At 46.1% G+C, this 21,254-nt stretch overlaps 1 protein-coding gene across 5 annotated transcripts in view; it reads left to right on the top strand.

The window, feature by feature from the left end:
* Positions 1–21,254, top strand: part of PDPR (pyruvate dehydrogenase phosphatase regulatory subunit) — a 49,870-nt gene that overhangs the window by 5,275 nt on the left and 23,341 nt on the right. For 4 of the 5 annotated variants that reach the window (XR_008514674.2, XM_024233873.3, XM_054534118.2 and 1 more), the window contains exons 2-10: positions 2,341–2,599; positions 8,645–8,778; positions 10,159–10,240; positions 10,334–10,497; positions 11,815–11,936; positions 12,695–12,812; positions 13,545–13,694; positions 17,946–18,138; positions 20,651–20,775. Coding sequence is in view for 4 of the 5 variants with exons in the window: in XM_024233873.3 (XP_024089641.2) it covers positions 2,376–2,599; positions 8,645–8,778; positions 10,159–10,240; positions 10,334–10,497; positions 11,815–11,936; positions 12,695–12,812; positions 13,545–13,694; positions 17,946–18,138; positions 20,651–20,775 (1,312 nt within the window). In the remaining variant the exon portion in view is untranslated. Of the gene's footprint in view, positions 1–2,340; positions 2,600–8,644; positions 8,779–10,158; positions 10,241–10,333; positions 10,498–11,814; positions 11,937–12,694; positions 12,813–13,544; positions 13,695–17,945; positions 18,139–20,650; positions 20,776–21,254 lie in introns of those variants that run through there. The other variant, XM_054534120.2, reaches the window with a different exon arrangement.

Below are 21,254 nucleotides of genomic sequence, written 5' to 3'. Positions count from 1 at the left end.
AGGAAAAGGAGCAAAAAGAGAGGGAAACATTGCAGGTACATGAAAGAGAGAGCAGTTGATGGAGCTAGGGTCAAGAGAAGAGAGGAGGAAGTGGGATCCAGGGCCCTTGGGAGAGATTAACTTTCCAGTGGATAAAGGAAGGAAGGAAGAGATGGTTGCAGATGCAAGTGGGTCTATAGGAAGGGTTTCAGGGATTGAGATGAGACAGGTTATCTGCTTAGAATGAGGGAAGAAAGGAGACGAAGTTGAAGGTTGAGAGAGGGGCAGCTGCGCTCCGAACCTGAATACAGACAGAGGTCTGCCTGTGGCTTAACATGTACTAGCCTAAGCCACCAAGGGGCAGGACAGTTTTCAAGTATAACCAAGTGGTCACGGGTCAGAAGCCAGGAGGTTGACAGTGAGGTCAATGGAACAGGGCTGGCCATTTGGCAGCGGCAGTTCCCCAGGAGAGCTGTGTTGCCAGTGGGACAGAGGGTAGAGAGAATGTCAGCAAAGGGGTGGGTGTTTACCTTTGGGAAAGGTATTCTAGAGGGTGCAGTAGAGGGGCTTGAAGGAGAGGAAAGCAAAGAGCTTGGGTCACGGGAAATAAATTGGTCACGTGGAGATGAGATTGTGGAAACACTAGTCGGGTAGAGAAGCTTCTGTCTTGAGATGGTGCTTAACAGGGACCAGGAATGAGAGGCATGGTGGCAACCACAGGGCGGCCAAGACGATTTGTCTCCAGTTGGATGGGATGTCTGCCTGGACACAGTCTGTGCTTGCATTGGTTGCAATTCTGAGAGTCATCTCTGATGGATGGACATAGATGCCTTGGACAATTTGGGCTGACTGTGGAGCGTCTGTGGGTCCTGTGGCTGGCAGTGGAGGCGGTAAGGAGATGACTAGCAGTGAGCTGCCCTGAAGCTCCCTTGTCTATCGCCTCTCATCTCAAAGTCCTCATCCTCCTGTACACATGACTGCATGGACAGCCAGTAGGTGCTTTCTTCTTCAGTTTCTTGAAACTTGAACAGTCATCTGCTTTGCTGATAGATTAAGTTTGTTAAAACCCTGCCTTGGCCAAGGGCAGTGGTTCATGCCTGTAATCTCAATACTTTGGGAGACCAAGGTGGGAGGATCACTTGAGCCTAGGAAGTCGATTCTGTTTTTCTTATAATTCTACCATCCGCCCTCCACCATGGAGTCAGACTGACCTTTGGAAAACATTCCCCCACCCCCCACCACCAAAAAAAACAAAGAAAAGAAAAACATCCCAGATCATTTCATTCCCCTGCTAGTGATTCCCCTGCATTAGTGATTTTCCTTTGTACTTTGAATAAAATTCCAACTCCTGCTGATGGCACCCAAGGGCTGTGTGTAACTGGCTTCCGCCTGCCTCTCCAGCATTGTCTTAGATCATCTCCCCACACTCCCTGTGTCGTGTACATGCCGGCCTCCTTTTTGTTCTTGGTCTGTCTTACCTCAGGGCTTTTGCACATGCTCATCTCAGTGTCTGCCAAATGTATAGCTCGTTCCCTATCCTTCAGGTCTGTTTCCAAATGTCACTTCCTTGGAGGCTATTTCTGACCATGCTATTTTAAATATGCCCCTAGTTACTCTATCACATTAGCTTTATTTACTGTTTTATTTGTATATTTATTTATATATTGATTGGTGCTCTCCTCGTTCACACACGCAAACTCTCAAATGTAAATTTCATAAAGACAGGGACTTCCCCATTCTTGTTCACTGCTAGGAGAATGTCTGAAACTCAGTATGCCCTCAAATATTTGTTTTTTGTTTTTGGTTTAGTTTTTTTTTTTTTTTTTTTTTTTTTGGAGACGGAGTCTCGCTCTGTCGCCCAGGCTGGAGTGCAGTGGTGCGATCTCTGCTCACTGCAACCTCCGCCTCCCAGGTTCAAGCAATTCTCCTGCCTCAGCCTCCTGAGTAGCTGGGATTACAGGCACCCACCACCATGCCCAGCTAATTTTTGTATTTTTAGTAGAGACAGGGTTTCATCATGTTGGTCAGGCTGGTCTCGAACCCCTGACCTCGTGATCCACTCGCCACGGCCTCCCAAAGTGCTGGGATTACAGATGTGAGCCACTGCGCCTGGCCTAATTTTTTGTATTTTTAGTAGAGACGGGGTTTCGCTGTGTTAGCCAGGATGGTCTCGATCTCCTGACCTCGTGATCCGCCTGCCTCGGCCTCCCAGAGTGCTGGGATTACAGGTGTGAGGCACCGCGCCCAGCCACCCTCAAATATTTGCTGAATGAATGACTATCATTCTTTGTCAAATCCCTTTCTCATTAATCCCATGCACTGAGTTGAATGGCATGAAATATGTTTGGTTTCTCTGTCTAGTTTGAATTCCTGAGCTCTAGTCGGTGAGAGACGTGATGTTCTACCGGTTGCTGTCGATTGTTGGAAGACAAAGAGCCAGCCCAGGATGGCAGAACTGGTTCTCTGCAAGAAACAGCACATCAGCTGCCGAGGCACGTTCCATGGCCCTGCCCACCCAGGCACAGGTGGTCATCTGTGGAGGTGGAATCATGGGCACATCTGTGGCCTATCACCTCTCCAAAATGGGGTGGAAGGATATTGTCCTTTTGGAGCAGGGCAGGTAAGGATCAGACTGCAGTTGGCTCATGGCTGTGCTGCACTAATCGTATAAGATTCCCTCTCCTTTCAGAGATACTGCCCCACCAGTAGCTAATCTAAATGTTGCTAAGTAGCATGAGAAGAAGCAAGGTGGAATCTCCTGAATTTTGTTTAATGGCTAATAATGCTCATGTTCTCTGGTTTTTAGAGAGTTGGCACATTTCCTTTTCCTTTGTTTTTTTTGGGGGTGTTGTTTTGGTAGAGAGGATCTCGCTTTCTTACCCAGGCTGAGCTTGAATTCCTGGCCTCAAGCAGTCCTCCCACCTTGGCCTCCCAAAGTGCTGGGACTACAGGCGTGACCCACTGTACCCAGCAACATTTTAGACTTTGACAAAAATTTGTGTTTGCAAATAATGTGGATTGCATTTAAGCAAACTAGACAACTGCTTGTGTTCACTTAATTGCTAGGTTCTTAATATTGTTCTCATTCCCCAAGAGAAATATGCTCTATAGGCTTAGTTTCTGTGTGCCTGCCTTCTTTTAGGTCAAGTATTTTCTGCTCTACTGGCTTGTAAGCTAAGTCCCCTTATATTGATTTGTAATAGTTACAGAGATTACAGAATGGATTCTTATAATCCATCATTAATTAATATTATACCACTATACAAGTAATGTTAGATTCATATAACAATATTGGCCAGGCATGGTGGCTCACGCCTGTAATCCTAACACTCTGGGAGGCTGAGGTGGGCAGATCACCTCAGGTCAGGAGTTCGAGACCAGCCTGGCCAACATGGTGAAACCCTATCTCTACTAAAAATACAAAAATTAGCTGGGCATAGTGGTGTGTACCTGTAATCCCAGCTACTCGGCAGGCTGAGGCAGGAGAATCGCTTGAATCCCTGAGGCGGAGGTGGCAGTGAGCGGAGATCATGCCACTGCACTCTAGCCTGGGTGACAGAGCGAGACTGTCTCAAAAAAAAAAAAAAAAAAAAAAGAATACAGGTCTTTCACTCTGATAATTCTCAACCTGTGTTTGGCTAATGTTTTCTTCTTCCCTTTTTTTTTTTTTTTTTTTAAAGATGGGGTCTTGGTCTGTCACCCAAGCTGGAGTGCAGTCACACTGTCACAGCTGACTGTAGCCTTGACCTCGTGGGTTCAAGCAATCCTTCTGCCATAGCCTCCCAAGTAGCTGGGACTGCTGACATGCACCACCATGTCTGGCTGATTTTTGTATTTTTCTGTAGAGATGGGATCTCCCTGTGTTGCCTAGGCTGTTTTCTTTTCTTTTTTTTTTTTTTTGAGATGGAGTCTCGCTCTGTCACCCAGCCTGGAGTGCAGTGGTACAATTTCTGCTCACTGCAACCCCCACCTCCTGGGTTCAAGCGATTCTCCTGCCTCAACCTCCCAAGTAGCTGGGATTACAGGAACCCACCACCATGCTCGGCTAATTTCTATTTTTTTAGTAGAGACAGGATTTCACTGTGTTAGCCAGGCTGGTCTTGGACTCCGGACCTCAGGTGATCCACCCACTTTGGCCTCCCAAAGTACTGAGATTACCGGCGTGAGCCACCGCACCTGGGCTAGGCTGTTGTCTAATGATCAGACTTGGGTTAGAGACTTTTATAAACATCACTGTATTGAGATACAATTTGCATACCATGCCACTCATCCTTGTTAAGTGCCGAAATCTGTTCACACAGTTGTGCATGCACCATCATAACCAGGTCATACATTTTTGGCAGTAAGACCACAGAAATTAGGCTGGACTCTCAGCAGTGCACCACATCAGGAGGTGTATGGCTGTCCTGTCTCACCTCTGGTGGTGATAACCCTGGTCACTCAGTTACATTGGTGTCCTCCAAGCATCTCTAGCAGAGACCCTGTTTTCTCCCCTTGTAACGGGCCAGTGCCCTATGAGGTGAGATGGATTCTGAGATTATGCCAATATCCTGTTCATATCAGACCTCCACCTACCGGGCTTAGCATCCATTGACAACTGTTGCCTGAGTCAGCCACCACCATGATGGTTGACAAATGGTGGTTTTTTGATCATCCTTCTACATTTATTATAGTTGGCATATTGCTGTCAGGAAGAGATTTCCTTCTCCCCCATTTATTTACTCAGTTATATATCTGTACACACACACACACACACACACACACACACACACACACACACACACTCCCCCACCCACCCACCCACCCACCCACCCACACACACACCCACCCACACACACACACACCAGTTTAGACTCATGGATTTCTGTTTTATGCAGTGGATAGTTTTTTTTTTTTTTTTTTGAGACAGAATCTTGCTCTGTCGCCCAGGCTGGAGTGCAGTGACGTGATCTCGGCTCACTACAACCTGTGCCTCCCAGATTCCAGCGATTCTCCTGCCCCAGGCTCCCAAGTAGCTGGGATTAATAGGTGCGTGCCACCACACCTGGCTAATTTTTGTATTTTTAGTATAGATGGGGTTTCACCATGTTGGCCAGGCAGGTCTTGAACTCCTGACCTCAGCTGATCCACCCGCCTCAGCCTCCCAAAGTGCTGGGATTACAGGCATGAGCCACTGTGCCCGGCCTGCAGTGGATACTTTTAAGAGCAAAAGTGGGTTTTGTTTTTGTTAATGTTTTTGAGACAGGGTCTCACGCTGTCACTCAGGCTGGAGTGCAGTGGTTCAGTCTCAGCTCACTACAACCTCTGCCTCCTGGGCTCAAGTGATCCTCCCACCGCAGCCTCCTGAGTAACTGGGACCACAGGCATGCACTACCACACCTGGCTAATTTTTTGTATTTTTGGTAGAGACATGATTTCGCCATGTTGTCCAGGCTGGCCTCAAACTCCTGGGCTCTAGTGATCCGCCCACCTCAACCTTCCACAGTACTGGGGTTACAGGTGTGGGCCACCAGACCTGGCCTCATAATGCTTCCTTAATGTCAAAGTCTTTCTCCTATTTTTTGAAATCCTTTTTAATTTAATTATCAGGTATTTCCACAAAAAGTGATAAACTAATTTCAGTGTAAATGTTTCTAAATGGGAGACCCTAGGGAGGTTCATTTTTGCTTTAATTTGTTGCTTCAAGATTATATAATACCTTAGAATTGATATAAGGCAGGCTATTTAAACCTCACACTTAAAAATAATTACACCAGCCAGGCACGGTCGCTCACATCTGTAATCCCAGCACTTCAGGAGACCAAGGCGAGTGGATCGCCGGAGGTCAGGAGTTCGAGACCAGCTTGGCCAACATGGTGAAACGCCGTCTCTACTAAAAATACAGAAATTAACTGGGAGTGGTTATGTGCACCTGTAATCTCAGCTACTCGGGAGGCTGAGGTAGGAGAATCGCTTGAATCCAGGAGGCGGAGGATGCAGTGAGCCAAGATCACGCCATTGCACCCCAGCCTGGGCGACAGAGCAAGACTCAGTCTCAAAAAAAAAAAAATTATGCCTCGGCCAAGTGCAGTGGCTCATGCCTGTTATCCCAGGACTTTGGGAGGCCAAGGTGGGTGGATCACCTGAGGTCAGGAGTTCAAGACCAGCCTGCCCAACATGGTGAAACCCTGTCTCTACTAAAAATGCAAAAATTAGCTGGGCGTGGTGGTATGAGCCTGTAATCTCAGCTACTCAGGAGGCTGAGGCAGGAGAATTGCTTGAACCTGGGAGGCGGAGATTGCAGTGAGCCAAGTTTGTGCCACTGCCCTCCAGCCTGGGCAACAGAGTGAGACTGTCTCAAGAAATAATAGCTATTATTATGCCTTATCCGTGGCTTGTGAAATGGTTTTACACTCCCCTTTATAATTGTTCCTCTTCTCCATCTTCACTATTATTCTCATAGATTAATGGTTCTTAAATCTGTCTGCACATTAGAATCAGCTGGGGAGCTTTTAACCATTACCAATGCCCAGACCTCTCCCCAGAACAAACCAGAATCTCTAGGGGTGAGGCCAGGCATCAATATTTTTAAAAGCTTCCCGGGGAACTCTAATGTACCCCCAAGGGCAAGAGCCACTGTCAAAGCTGCTCAAGGAGTGCTATCCTCAGCAGAGGCAGGAGAATTGCTTGAACCTGGGAGGTGGAGGTTGCGGCAAGCCGAGACTGTGCCATTGCACTCCAACCTGCGCGACGAGCAAAACTCCGTCTCTAAAAAAACAAAAAACACACAAAAATTAGCTGGGCGTGGTAGCACACACCTGTAATCTCTGCTACTCGGGAGACTGAGGCAGGAGAATAGCTTGAACCCAGGAGGCAGAGGTTGCAGTAAGCCGAGATTGTGCCATTGCACTCCAGCCTGGGTGACGAGCGAAACTGTGTCTTAAAAAAAAAAAAAAAAAAAATATATATATATATATATATATATATATATATATATATATATATATATGTAAAAGAGTACACAGGAAAAAGACTGCTTCTCAATCTTCTTTTCTTTACTTTTTTTTTCAAGATGGAGTCTTGCTCTGTCACCCAGGCTGAAGTGCAGTGGTGCAGCCTCAACTCCTGCAACCTCTGCCTCCTGGGTTCAGGCGATCCTCCTGCCTCAGCCTTCTGAATAGCTGGGATTACAGACGCCTGCCACCATGCCCGGCTAATTTTTGTTTTTTTAGTAGAGATGGGGTTTCTCCATGTTGGCCGGGCTGGTCTCGAATGCCTGACCTCAAGTGATCTGCCTGCCTCGGCCTCCCAAAGTGCTGGGATTATAGGCGTGAGCCACTGCACCCAGCCCTCAATCTTCACTTCTAACAAAAAGCTTTCCTCTCTGGAGGGAAGTTAAGTTCTAGTTATATTCTCTGCTTCTGTAAGCAATTATGTGTTGGTAGGTTTGTGTATGTGTGTATGGATATTCATTTATTATATTTTTTCCCTTTTTTATATGAGTGGGAGCATACCTTACACACTGTTCTTCACCTTGCTTTTTCATTATGATTGTTCCATATTGGTACATAAAGACCTTTTCATTCTTTTTTTATAGCTGCATAATATTCCATTGTATAGATGAATTCCAAAATTTTATTTTATTTTAGAGATGGGGTCTTGCTCTATTGCTTAGTCTGAAGTGCAGTGGCACAATGCTAGCTCACTGCAGCCACAAACTTTTGGGATCAAGGGATCTTCCTGCCTCAGCCTCCCAAGTAGCATGGCTAACTTTTATCTCTATTTTTTTTACTTTTTTTTTTTTTGAGGCGGAGTCTCGCTCTGTCACCAGGCAGGAGCGCAGTGGCACAATCTCGACTCACTGCAAGCTCCGCCTCCCGGGTTCACGCCATTCTCCTTCCTCAGCCTCCCGAGTAGCTGGGACTACAGGCTCCCGCCACGATGCCCGGCTAATTTTTTGTATTTTTTGTAGAGATAGAGACAGTATTTCACTGTGTTAGCCAAGATGGTTTCGATCTCATGACCTTGTGATCCGCCTGCCTCGGCCTCCCAAAGTGCTGGGATTATAGGCGTGAGCCACCACACCCGGGCTTTATTTTTATTTATTTATTTTTATTTTTTATTTTTTTGGTAGAGATACGGTCTGGCTATGTTGCCCAGGCCAGTCTTGAACTCCTGGCCCCAAGTGATCCTCCTACCTCAGCCCCTCAAAGTGCTGGGATTACAGGCATGAGCCACTGTGCCTGGCCTAAACTATCCAAAATTTTAAATCTGTCCCATGTCATTGAACATTTTTCTCACCCTGTTGCCCAAGCTGGAGTGCAGAGATGTGATCATAGCTCACTGCAACCTCTACCTTCTGAACTCAAGGGCTCCTCTGGCCTTAGCCTCCCAAGTAGCTGGGACTGCAGGCATGTGCTACCATGCCTGGCTAATTTTGTTGTTGTTGTTGTTGGTAGAGATGGGTTCTCCCTATGTTGACCAGGCTGGTCGTAAACCCCTGTACTCAAGCAGTCCTCAGTCCTCCTACCTTGGCCTCCTAAAGTGCTGTGATTATAAGTGTGAGCCATTGTGCCCAGCTTGTTTCCATCTTTTGGTATTAGAAACAGTATTAAATGAGAAACCTTGACTTCGTATTCACAGATGACATCAATCTACCTAATAGCATTTTGCATCTATCCTGCAGGCTGGCTGCTGGCTCTACCAGGTTCTGTGCTGGCATCCTGAGCACTGCCAGGCACTTGACCATTGAGCAGAAGATGGCAGACTACTCAAACAAACTCTACCATCAGTTAGAGCAAGAAACAGGGATCCAAACAGGTAAGCAAGTATCTTCCATTTACTGCTTTGCCTGTCCCCGAGATTTATATTCCGTTCTGTATTTGGTCCTCTGCCAGGTGTGCCTGCTGCTTTGGTAATTAAAACTTGGGTTGGCCGGGCATGGTGGTTCACGCCTGTAATCCCAGCACTTTGGGAGGCCGAGGTGGGCGGATCACGTGGTCAGGAGATCGAGACCATCCTGGCTAACATGGTGAAACCCCGTCTCTACTAAGAAATTAAGAAAATATGTAAATTATCCTTACTGTACTTCTTTTGAAAATAAGATACCAAATTGCTTCAACTTTTTCTTCATAAGAATTAAGAGTCATTGCATTTTAGGAGGATTGTCATTGGCCCAAGTGTAATTATGGTTCTATATCAGATGTGTTGATTACAGACAACAGGAATTGACTCTGGCCAACTTGGAGCTTGTTGGGAGGAGCTTGGGGCCTGTGGAGATGGCAGGAGGCTGCCAGCTGGAGGCAGCCTGGAAGCCAGGATGTGGGGACTGCACTGCAGGCAGTCCCTCAGCCAGAACAGGAGCAGCCTGGCCTGGATGATGCTGCCCTTGAGATGGTGACCTCTAGCCATTCACCTACGTGCTGAAGACTGACTATCGCAGGAGGGTCTGATTGAATAAGCTTAGGTCACATGCCCACTGTTTGCCTATACTGGGGAAGGAGAAGGGAGAATCCGACCCTTGGTAGCTGATGTTATTGTGAGTGGCCTTTGCCAAGGATTACACTCCCCTAAGACTAGGAGGAGAAAGGGTGAAATTGCCTAAAAGGAGGGAAGAATAGGGGTGGTCGAATTCCTGCCCAAAACCGTCTTTTTTTTTTTTGAAGACAAAGTCTTGCTCTGTCGCCCAGGCTAGAGTGCAGTGGTGCAATTTTGACCCACTGCAACCTCTACCTCCTGGGTTCAAGCAATTCTCCTGCCTCAGCCTCTCCAGTAGCTGGGATTACAGGCGTACACCACCACGCCTGGCTAATTTTTATATTTTTAGTAGAGACAGGGTTTCACCATGCTGGCCAGGCTGGTCTCAAACTACTGACCTCAGATGATCCGCCCCCCTCAGCCTCCCAAAGTGCTGGGATTACAAGCGTGAACCACTACACCTGGCCTAGAATCTCATTTGATCCTCACAACCTCACAAAACTGTGAGCTGAGAATGTTTGGTTAGGGCATGGAGCCTTAGTGCAGCTGAAGTTCTTAAAATTTTGTGTAGAAGCTCAGAGAAGCTGATTTACCTGCCCAAGGATATTGAGTGGCAGTCCCAGGGTTCATCACAGGTCTTCTAACCTATAATCTAGTGGATTTTCCACTCTCCTATCCTACATTTGGTCTGATCTGTCTTATTTGGGCTCATTTTTCTTACAGGTTACACAAGGACAGGCTCAATCTTTCTGGCCCAAACTCAGGACCGACTGATCTCCCTGAAGCGCATCAATGCAGGGCTGAAGTACGTAAGAGTCTAGAAGCGTGTCCTGACTTTACCACACTGGCCTCTGCCAAAGAGCCTGTGAATGTCATTGTCCCTTGTGTTCTGTGGCAGTGTTATAGGTATCCCTTCTGAGATCATCTCCCCCAAGAAAGTGGCCGAGCTTCACCATCTCCTCAACGTGCACGACCTGGTGGGGGCCATGCATGTTCCTGAGGATGCAGTGGTATCTTCCGCTGACGTGGCTCTTGCCCTGGCAAGTGCTGCCTCCCAAAATGGTGAGCAGGTCTTTGCATTTTCTTAAGATAGGTTAGCAGGGAAGACATGACCTAAGGAAGTGTCTCACAGTAGGCAGTGACACCAACTCAAGTTTGGAAAGATTATCCTCTTTGGGATACTCAGCCTCCATTTTGAACACTTATAATTTTATTTATCTGTTAATGAGTGTTTTCCCTCAGGGCCACATTTTTAAAGTTCCAAAGAACTGCTTTTAGTGCTACTTAATGCCCCTTTTTTGGAGATGGAGCTTCACTCTTTTCACCCAGGCTAGAGTGCAATGGCACAATCTTGGCTCACTGCAACCTTTGCCTCTTGGGTTCATGTGATCCTCCTGCTTCAGCCTCCCGAGTAGGTGAGACTACAGGCGTGTGCCACTACACCTGGCTAATTTTTTTGTGTATTTTTAGTAAAGATGGGGTTTTGCCATATTGGCCAGGCTGGTCTTGAACTCCTGACCTCAGATGATCCACCTGCCTCAGCCTCCCTAAGTGCTGGGATTACAGGTGTGAGCCACTGTGCCCTGCCAATTAATGCCGTTTGGACTCAAGGTAATATTTTCCCCCACAGGACTTGAGAAGCTCAAGGTGAAAACACACCTTGGAAGTTTAATCCACACCTGAAATCATGAGCCCATGTTGCATTGAATGAGGGAAAGACTTAACTAGTGTCCAGGGTATCATATCCATGGTATGAGTAGGTTAGCACTTAAGGCGCACTATTTACATCCTCTCCTCTCTGCTCCATAGTTTATGATTCCAGGAATTTAATTATTGTGTTCCAAAGTCTGTTTTTAAACTGACTTGCTATTTTCAATCTTGGGCAAGGCCCATTTACATAGTCTCAGGATGTGATTCTAGGGTTTTTGTTTTTAAATGAAAGCATTGAGCCGGGCGTGGTGTCTCATGCCTGTAATCCCAGCACTTTGGGAGGCCTAGGCGGGCGGATCACCTGAGGCCAGGAGTTCAAGACCAGCCTGACCAACGTGATAAAACCCCATCTCTATTAAAAATACAAAAATTAGCCGAGCATGGTGGTGCATGCCTGTAATCCCAGTTACTTGAGAGGCTGAGGCAGGAGAATTGCTTGAACCCAGGAGGCAGAGAGCGAGCCAAGATCGCACCACTACACTCCACCCTTGGCGACAAAGCAAGACTCCGTCTCAAAAATAAAATAAAAAAATAAAGTCAAAAATAAAATAAAAAAATAAAGCATTGACTTGACTTTGTCAGTGTTTCTTCTGGGTGGAGAACCTGCTGCGCATGCCTTCATTCTGGAACATCAGATGAAGCACCAACTCTTTCTTTACCTTGGAACAGGTGTTCAGATCTATGACCGGACATCTGTTCTTCATGTAATGGTCAAAAAAGGTCAAGTTACTGGAGTGGAGACAGATAAAGGACAGATCGAATGCCAGTATTTTGTCAACTGTGCTGGCCAGGTAGGTCAGCACCAAACACTGATTTTCTTATTTAACGTTTGTCTCCAAGATTTTTTTGGTGTAGAGAAGTAAGATTAGTATTGTGATTGGTTATACAGATATCAGTAACTATGCTGTTTCTTGTAGGGTATTCTAAATCAGAAACCTATACTTAGTCTGCAAATAGAAGCATGTGTGACCTTGTCCTTTCTCCACACTGGGTTGATGGGTGCTGTCCTGGTCAGGAAGGCCAGCAAATGGTCAGGCATTGATGTGAATCCTTGGCGCTGGGTCTTGGTGTTACATTTCATTCTACAACCTAGCAAATAACATATTAGGCTGTTTTCTTGTGTCAGGAATGTGGACACTAATTTCCAGGACACTGCTGCTTTTAAAGCAGATTGGCTCTTGCCTTCCATGCTATGATCCTGAAGTGAACTGAGAAATACTTTGGCCATGTGAAGTTCATTTAGTGATTGCTATTTGGAGTTTGTAGTTGAGCCCAGGCATTTTATCAAAAGGACCTCCTTTGGTTCCCATGAGCTCCTTTGACTAGCTGGTAAATGTCTCTTCCTTTGATCTCAAAGTAATTTTTATGGCTTAAAAAATGTAGTATTGCTCCCCATCCAAATAATTGAACTAAAGCAGGCTGACTTCCCACACCTGACACTGTAGCAAGAGCACACATAAGCCACTTGGAATTAATCTCAAGAGGCTGAACTTGCTCATTTTTATTTCTGTTCCTCTTCCCACCCACAAATCAACCTGTCCATTTGTAGTGGGCATACGAGCTGGGTCTGTCCAACGAGGAGCCGGTTAGTATCCCGCTACATGCCTGCGAACACTTCTACCTCCTGACTCGCCCCTTGGAGACCCCTCTGCAGAGCAGCACACCAAGTGAGGACTTGCACTTTTTTAAAAAATCTTGTTTCTTTGCCAGTATCCTGTCCTCTGAAAAGGAAAACTTTCTGCTAAGGACAGACTGTGTCTGAAAGAGTCTTTCATTTCTAGAGCATGTTACAGGGAGGTGGACCCAATTCTGACTTTTCTTTATTAACTCTTTATGAAAGGATGGCCAAAATTTCCATTAATACATTTTTTTGTTTTTGTTTTTTGTTTTGCAAGCTAATTTTAGTCCTAAAGAGAGGCCATTGAGAATATTTGGACTGTCTTGTTGACTTTTTAACTTGAATGCTATAGATTGTAGAAATGTCATAGGTAAATGATAGACTTAGGTGGGTTCGTGGTTCCAAGCACTATAGGAGAGGGTTCTCACATCCTTTTGACGGTCTTCATGCCTAGAATGGGCTCTGCAGTCCCCCTTTCTGTTAAACTTTCGCTTGGCACAGTGGGAGTTATGTGGTTTGCTTGCGGGGACTAGTCAAAGCTTCTAGGTAAGGGATGATCAGAGAAACAGTCTCCACTGAAAGGCTAAATGGGAGGATCTTCCCCCGTGACCTCAGAAGGTATTTTAAAGCTAATGAATGCCTGTGTTCATTGAATGTGTTCATTAATAAAGCCATTAATGGGTGTTTTTGTTTGTTTTTTCTGTCCATTTGGAAAGCTGACTTGCCTCTAAACCCTTGTTTTTTCTTCCACTCCCCACTCCATGTCATTTCTCCACCTCAGCTATTGTGGATGCTGATGGAAGAATTTATATTCGGAACTGGCAGGGTGGCATCTTGTCTGGGGGCTTTGAGAAGAACCCGAAACCAATTTTCACTGAGGGCAAGAACCAGCTGGAGATTCAGAATCTACAGGAAGACTGGGATCACTTTGGTATGTGAACTGCATTATAACAGTAGTGCCTTACATTTGTTTAAGATGTTATGTTTTTCAAAGTATTTTGAAGAATAGTTCCTTGTTTAATGTTTATAACATCGCCATGAGGTACAACAGTGGTTACAGAGGGTGAGTTTGCCTGGTCTAAGGATGAAGTTACTAGGTAGCGGATTCAGGGGACTAAAATCTTAGTTAATGGACATTTGCCTTATTCTTTTTTAATTTTATTCTTAGTTTTACTTTTTTTTTTAAATTTCTTGAGACAGAGCCTTGCTCTGTGCTCAGACTGGAGTGCAGTTGCACAATATAGCTCACTGCAGCCCCAAACTCCTGGTCTCATAGCTTTTTTTTTTCTTTTTGGTAGAGACATGGTCTCGCCATGTTGCCCAGGTTGATCTCAAACTCCGAGGCTCAAGTGATCCTTTCACCTTGGCCTCCCAAAGTGCTAAGATTACACTTAGCACTTTGCCTAGCCCTTTGTGTGTGTGTGAGCCACTGTGCCTAGCCCTTTGTGTGTGTGTGTCTTTAGTCATCTCTATCATTTTGTGTGTGTGTGAGATGGGGTCTTGCCCTGTCACCTAGGCTGGAGTGCAGTGGCATGATCATAGCTCACTGTAGCCTCAAATTCGTGAGCTCAAGCGATCCTGCCACATCAGCCTCCCAAGCAGCTGGGACTACAGGTGCTTGCCACCATGCCTAGCTAATGTTTAAATTTGTTGTTGAGATGGGGTCGCGCTGTGTTGCCCAGGCTGGTCTCGAACTCTTGGGCTCAGTCAGTCCTCCTGCCTCAGCTTCCCAAAGTGCTGTGATTATGGGCATGAGCCATGATACCCAGCTGCTCTTTTTTTTTTTTTTTTTTTTTTGAGATGGAGTCTTCGCTCTGTTGCCCAGGCTGGAGTGCAGTGGCGTGATCTTGGCTCACTGCAACTTCTGTCTCCCTGGTTCAAGCGATTCTCCTGCCTCAGCCTCCAGAGTAGGTGGTAGGTGGGATTACAAGCGCGCGCCACCACTCCCGACTCATTTTTGTATTTTTAGTAGAGACAGGGTTTCACCGTGTTGATCAGGCTGGTCTTGAACTCCTGACCTCAGGTGATCCGCCTGCCTCGGCCTCCCAAAGTGCTGGGATTGCAGGCATGAGCCACTGCGTCTGGCCTTTTATTTATTTATTTTTTTTTTTTTTTGAGATAAGAGTCTTGCTCTGTCACCCAGACTGGAGTGCAGTGGCACAATCTCGGCTCACTCCAACCACCACCTCCTAGGTTCAAGTGATTCTCATGCCTCAGCCTCCTGAGTAGCTGGGATTACAGGCGTGCACCAACATGTCCAGCTAATTTATGTATTTTTAGTAGAGATGGGGTTTTACCACGTTGGCCAGGCTGGTCTTGAAATCCCTGGCCTCAAGTGATCTGCCTGCCTTGGTCTCCCAAAGTGCTGGGAGAAAGGTGTGAGCCACTGTGCCCAGCTCTGCTTCTTTTTTTTTTTTTTGAAATGGAGTTTCACTCTTGTTGCCCAGGCTGGAGTGCAATGGTGCAACCTCTGCCTCCCGGGTTCAAGTGATTCTCCTGCCTCAACCTCCTGAATAGCTGGGATTACAGGCATGTGCCACCACACCTGGCTAATTTTGTATTTTTAGTAGGGACAGGGTTTCTCCATGTTGGTCAGGCTGGTCTCGAACTCCCGACCTCAGGAGATCTGCCCGCCTCGGCCTCCCAAAGTGCTGGGATTACAGACGTGAGCCACCACGCCCGGCCCCTGCTTATTCTTTATTCACCTAAAATTATTGCTGAGATTTTAGGTTTTAGGAGGAGACTTCTTTCAGTAGGACTTCATATAAAATTGAAGAGTTCTTTAGAAGACAGAATTGTTTTGTTTTGTTTTTCAGAATTGTTTTGTTAGTGTAGTCTTTTATTAAATTTTAAAATAATTTTATTTATTTATTTATTTATCCATTCATTCATTTTGAGATGGAGTCTCGCTCTGTTGCCCAGGCTAGAGTACAGTGGTGCGATCTTAGCTCACTGCATCCTCTGCCTCCTGGGTTTGAGCAATTCTCCTGCCTCAGCCTCCCGAGTAGCTGGAATTACAGGCGCCCACCACAACACAGAGCCAATTTTTGTGTTTTTAGTATAGATGGGGTTTCACTATTTGGCCAGGCTGGTCTTGAACTCCTGACCTCAAGCGATCCGCCCGCCTCTTCCTCCCAAAGTGCTGGGATTACAGGCATGAGCCACCGCACCTGGCCTTTAAGGCCTGTAATCCCAGCACTTTGGGATGCCAAGGCAGGCGGATCGCCTGAGGTCAGGAGTTCAAGACCAGCCTGGCCAACATGGTGAAAACCCGTCTCTACTAAAAATATAAAAATTAGCTGGATGTGGTGGCATGCATCTGTAATGCCAGCTACCTGGGAGGCTGAGGCAGGAGAATTGCTGGAACCCAGGAGGCAGAGGCTGCAGCTGGCTGAGATCGCACCACCGCACTCCAGCCTGGGTGACAAAGCAAGACTCTGTCTCAAAAAAAAAAAAAAAAATTGGCCAGGCGCGGTGGCTCACGCCTGTAATCCCAGCACTTTGGGAGGCTGAGACGGGGGGATCATAAGGTCAGGAGATTGAGACCATCCTGGCTAACATGGTGAAACCCCGTCTCTACTAAAAAATAGAAAAAATTAGCTGGGCATGGTGGTGGGCACCTGTAGTCCCAGCTACTCGGGAGGCTGAGACAGGAGAATGACATGAACCCAGGAGGCAGAGCTTGCAGTGAGCCAAGACTGCGCCACTGCACTCCAGCCTGGGTGACAGAGCGAGACTCCATCTTAAAAATAATAATAATAATAATAATAAAAATATAGTTACCTAGTTCCAAATTTAAAAAGATGAAAGAGTCTCTAATGAAGAATTTCCCTCTGACCCTTGATGGGCTTTCTTTTTTAAATAAATTCTTACGGGAAATTTCAAACTTTTAAAAGTGGATAGAAGCTGGGCACAGTGGCTTACACCTGTAATTCCATCACTTTGGGAGGCCAAGGTGGGAGGATCACTGGAGTCCAGGAAGTGAAGACCAGCCTGGGCAACATGGCGAGACTGGAGACTGCGTGTCTACTAAACAAACCTGGCGAGAGTAGTGTGATGAGCCCCCATGTACCCATTATCCAGCTCTGGTCTGGTTTCATCTTTTTCTGCTGTCCACTGGATTATGCCCCTGATGGTAGATTTCCTTTAAAGCAGGGTGAAAGTCTGTCTTTTGCAGCTATTCCAATGCAGAACACTGCCTTTTTTTTTTTTTTTTTTTTTTTTTTTTTCTCCTGAGATGGAGTTTCACTCTATTGCCCAGGCTGGAGTGCAGTGTCACGATCTCTGCTCACTTCAACCTCTGCCTCTCAGATTCAAGCGATTTTCCTGCCTCGGCCTCCCGAGTAGCTGGGATTACAGGCTTCCACCATCATGACTGGCTAATTTTTGTATTTTTAGTAGAGACGAGGCTTCGCCATTTTGGCCGTACTGCTCTTGAACTCCTGACCTCAAGTGATCCGCCCACCTTGGCCTCCCAAAATGCTGGGGTTACAGACGCGAGCCACCGTGCCCAGCTCAGAACATCACCTTTTATTAAAATCTCTGTGGCCGCCATTTAAGAGCTTTTCCACTCACACTGGTCCCTTCGAGATTATTATCTGTAGGCACGGTTTTCTTGCTATTCTCTGCTGCTTTCCTTTCTAACCAGTATCTTTTTTCCTCAGTCTTTATACCAGGTATTTTGCAGCTGTATCCTGTAATTCTACCAAGGTTTCTGCTTTGTGATAAATGGCCCAGTTGGCTCGTCTGTAAAAAAAAAAAAAAAAAAACTCTTCCAGCTGGGCGCAGTGGTTCACACCTATAATCCTAGCACTTTGGGAGGCCAAGGCAGACAGATCACTTGAGGTCAAGAGTTCGAAACTAGTGTGGCCATCATGGTGGAACCCCATCTCTACTAAAAATACAAAAAATAGCTAGGCATGGTGATGCACGCCTGTAATCCGAGCTACTTGGCAGGCTGAGGCAAGAGAATCACTTGAACCTGGGAGGCAGAGGTTGCAGTGAGCCGAGATCGTGCCACCGCACTCCAGCCGGGGCGACAGAGTGAGACTCCGTCTCAAAAAAAAAAAAAAAAATTTCAAGAGGTTTTCTGAAAGGAGAGGGTGTAAAAAAGTAGAGGGGTTGAAAGTGGTTTAATTCCTTAAAGGTGAGAACTCTATTTGGTTTTGTTGTTATTGCTCAGAGCCTCTGTTGAGTTCCCTTCTGAGGAGGATGCCAGAATTAGAGACTCTGGAGATCATGAAGTTGGTGAACTGCCCAGAGACCTTCACACCAGACATGAGGTGCATCATGGGCGAGTCTCCTGCAGTGCAGGGCTACTTTGTCCTGGCAGGAATGAACTCTGCTGGCCTTTCATTTGGTGGAGGAGCCGGAAAGTAAGTCTTTCTCACTCAAAGTCAGCTGTGAACATAAGTCAGCTTGCTGGGTCTCTTCTCTTCTAGAATTACTTGTTATTAACATGGCGTGTGGTATATTTAATCTAGTATGTTAAGACTAATAAGAAGATAAATGTAATTTTGGAGTTGTCCCCTTCTAAGTATGGGAGGCTCCCCATGTTCCAGAAATGTCATCAGGCAAAATGTTTTTGCAACTCATCTTTTGGAGTTAGCCGCAGATCCTGTGGGATGTTCTTTTATATTTTTTCAGTTGTAACAAATATTGGTCATTTGAGTGTGTATTTGAGTTTGGTAGCCAAGTATGTTGATTGAGGTAGGTATTTGAACTAGGTAATACACGGTTTGTTTGTTTTTTTAGACAGAGTCTTGCTCTGTCGCCCAGGCTGGAATGCAGTGACATGATCTCAGCTCACTGCAGCCTCCACCTCCTGGGTTCAGGCTATTCTCCTACCTCAGCCTCCCGAGTAGCTGGGATTAGAGGTGTGTGCCAGCACACCTGGCTAATTTTTGTATTTTTAGTAGAGACAGGGTTTCACCATGTTAGCCAGGCTGGTCTTGAACTCCTGACCTCAAGTGATCCACTCGCCTTGGCCCCCAAAGTGCTGGGATTACAGGCATGAACCACCGTGCCTGGCCACAAGTTTTTATTTAAAAATTAGACCCTAGGCCGGGCGCGGTGGCTCACGCCTGTAATCCCAGCGCTTTGGGAGGCCGAGGTGGGCAGATCACAAAGTCACAAAATCGAGACCATCCTGGCTAACACAGTGAAACCCCATCTCTACTAAAAATACAAAAACAAAATTAGCCAGGCGTTGTGGTGGGTGCCTGTGGTCCCAGCTACTCGGGAGGCTGAGACAGGAGAATGGCATGAACACGGGAGGCAGAGCTTGCAGTGAGCCGAGATCGCGCCACTGCACTCCAGCCTGGGCAACAGAGCAAGACTCTATCTCAAAAAAAATAATAAAATAAAATAAGACACTAATGAACATTAAATAAGCCAGTCACAAAAGGACAAATACCGTGTGGTTCCACTTACATGAAGTTCCTAGAGTTGTCAGATCATAGAGACAGAAAGTACACTGGTGGTTGCCAGAGGCAGGGGGAGGGGAGCTATTCTTGAATGAGCACAGAGTTCCAGAAATGCAAGAGGAAAAGAGTTCTAGGATGGATGGTGGTGAAGGTTACACCGCAGTGTGAATGTACCCACTGCCACTGAACTGAATACTTACAAATGGGTAAGATGGTAGCCACGATGAAAAGTTTATTTTAAATTTATGAGACCAGTTCTCTTGAGTGATTTGTAGAATGGCTCTGAAAACAATTACAGAAGAGGAGTTACAAAAACATTTGGAGCAAAGGAGATGTGGTCACATAACTGTATAATCTCCTTGAGGTGACAGAAAAAAACCCATTGGATATTTAGAGTATATTTGTATGTGTTTTAGTCTTATTTCTTCATAGATGAGGCTTCTAACTTTTTTTGAAACAAGATCTTACTCTCACCCAGGCTGGAGTGCAGTGGCACCATCATAACTCACTGCAGCCGCAAATTCCTGGGCTCAAGGGATCATCCCGCATCAGACTCCAGAAGAGCTAGAACTACAGGCATGTGCCACCATACCCAGCTCTTTTTTTTTTTTTTTTTTTTTTGAGACAAAGTTTCGCTCTTGTTGCCCAGGCGGGAGTGCAATGGCACAATCTTGGCTTACCGCAACCTCCGCCTCCCGGGTTCAAGCGATTCTTCTGCCTCAGCCTCCCGAGTAGCTGGGATTACAGGCATGTGCTACCATGCCGGCTAATTTTGTTTTTTTTTTTTTTTTTTGAGATGGAGTTTCACTCTTGTTGCCCAGGCTGGAGTGCAATGGCGTGATCTCGGCTTACTGCAACCTCTGGCTCCCAGTTCAAGCAATTCTCCTTCCTCAGCCTCCCTAGTAGCTGGGATTACAGGCTTGTGCCACCATGCCGGCTAATTTTGTATTTTTAATAGAGAAAGGGTTTCTCCACATTGGTCAGGCTTGTCTCAAACTCCTGACCTCAGGTGATCCGTCCGCCTCGGCCTCCCAAAGTGCTGGGATTACAGGCGTGAGCCATCTGGCTCACTTTGAAACTTTTTTTTTTTTTTGTAGAGACAGGGTCTTACTATGTTGCCCAGGCTGGTCTCAAACTCCTGACTTCAAGCAATCCCCTGCCTCAGCCTCCGAAAGTTCTGGGATTACAGGCATCAGCCAATGTGTCTGGCCGGCTTCTATGTTAAATACTTCCTAGGGAATCTTATCATCTGGGGTAAAATCCTCATAGTAGTATTTTGAGAGCAGTACACAGACCCATGTTCGTTTCTTCCGGAAAAGTTAAGGAAAGTGCCCAAAACTATTCAGCTGGTGTATGGCAATTTAGGATCTTTTGATTCTGTTAGTTCTCGATTTGTAGAATATTACTTTTATCTTCTCAAATCTCACACCTGAGCCCCAACAAGTGCCCTCTGTCTATATAGGTACCTCGCCGAATGGATGGTACATGGTTATCCCTCAGAAAACGTTTGGGAATTGGACCTGAAACGTTTTGGAGCCCTCCAGAGCAGCCGCACCTTTCTGCGCCACCGGGTCATGGAAGTCATGCGTAAGTGAAGCTTTATCACAGTTGCTCCTAGTTGCAGGTGTCTTCTCGGTAGCCCGTGTTGTCATTCAGAAGGAGCAAAGTTTTCCTCAGTTCTTTAACAAGTGCTTTGAGTTGGGCATTTGATTTGACTGTTCCAGGCCTGAGTAAGGGGCTTTATGCTTCTCGTGATATATACGTAACATTTTCTTTAGTGCATCGGACCTTGTTTCCTTCTGAGAACAAGAAAGTAGAATAGGAGTTACAGATGGTACATAGCAGCTTCCTAAATATTCTGAGCAATGCCGCCTTCCCAGTCTGCCTTGAGAGACCGTATGTCAAAGTGCATGCTTTCTCCAGTCTGCCTTGAGAGACCCTGTGTTGAAGTGCATGCTCTCTCACTCCCACTTAGTTTTTGAGAAAATGCTTTCTCACTCCCCACTTAGTTTTTTCTTTCCAAGTCAGAGAATTTGCCAAGTTATTCTCAGAGCTTCAGGCTTCCG

The sequence above is a fragment of the Pongo abelii genome, chromosome 18 (assembly GCF_028885655.2).
Source record: "Pongo abelii isolate AG06213 chromosome 18, NHGRI_mPonAbe1-v2.0_pri, whole genome shotgun sequence".
Classification (NCBI taxonomy): Eukaryota; Metazoa; Chordata; class Mammalia; order Primates; family Hominidae; genus Pongo; species Pongo abelii.
This window is presented reverse-complemented; position numbering and strand designations above follow the sequence as displayed.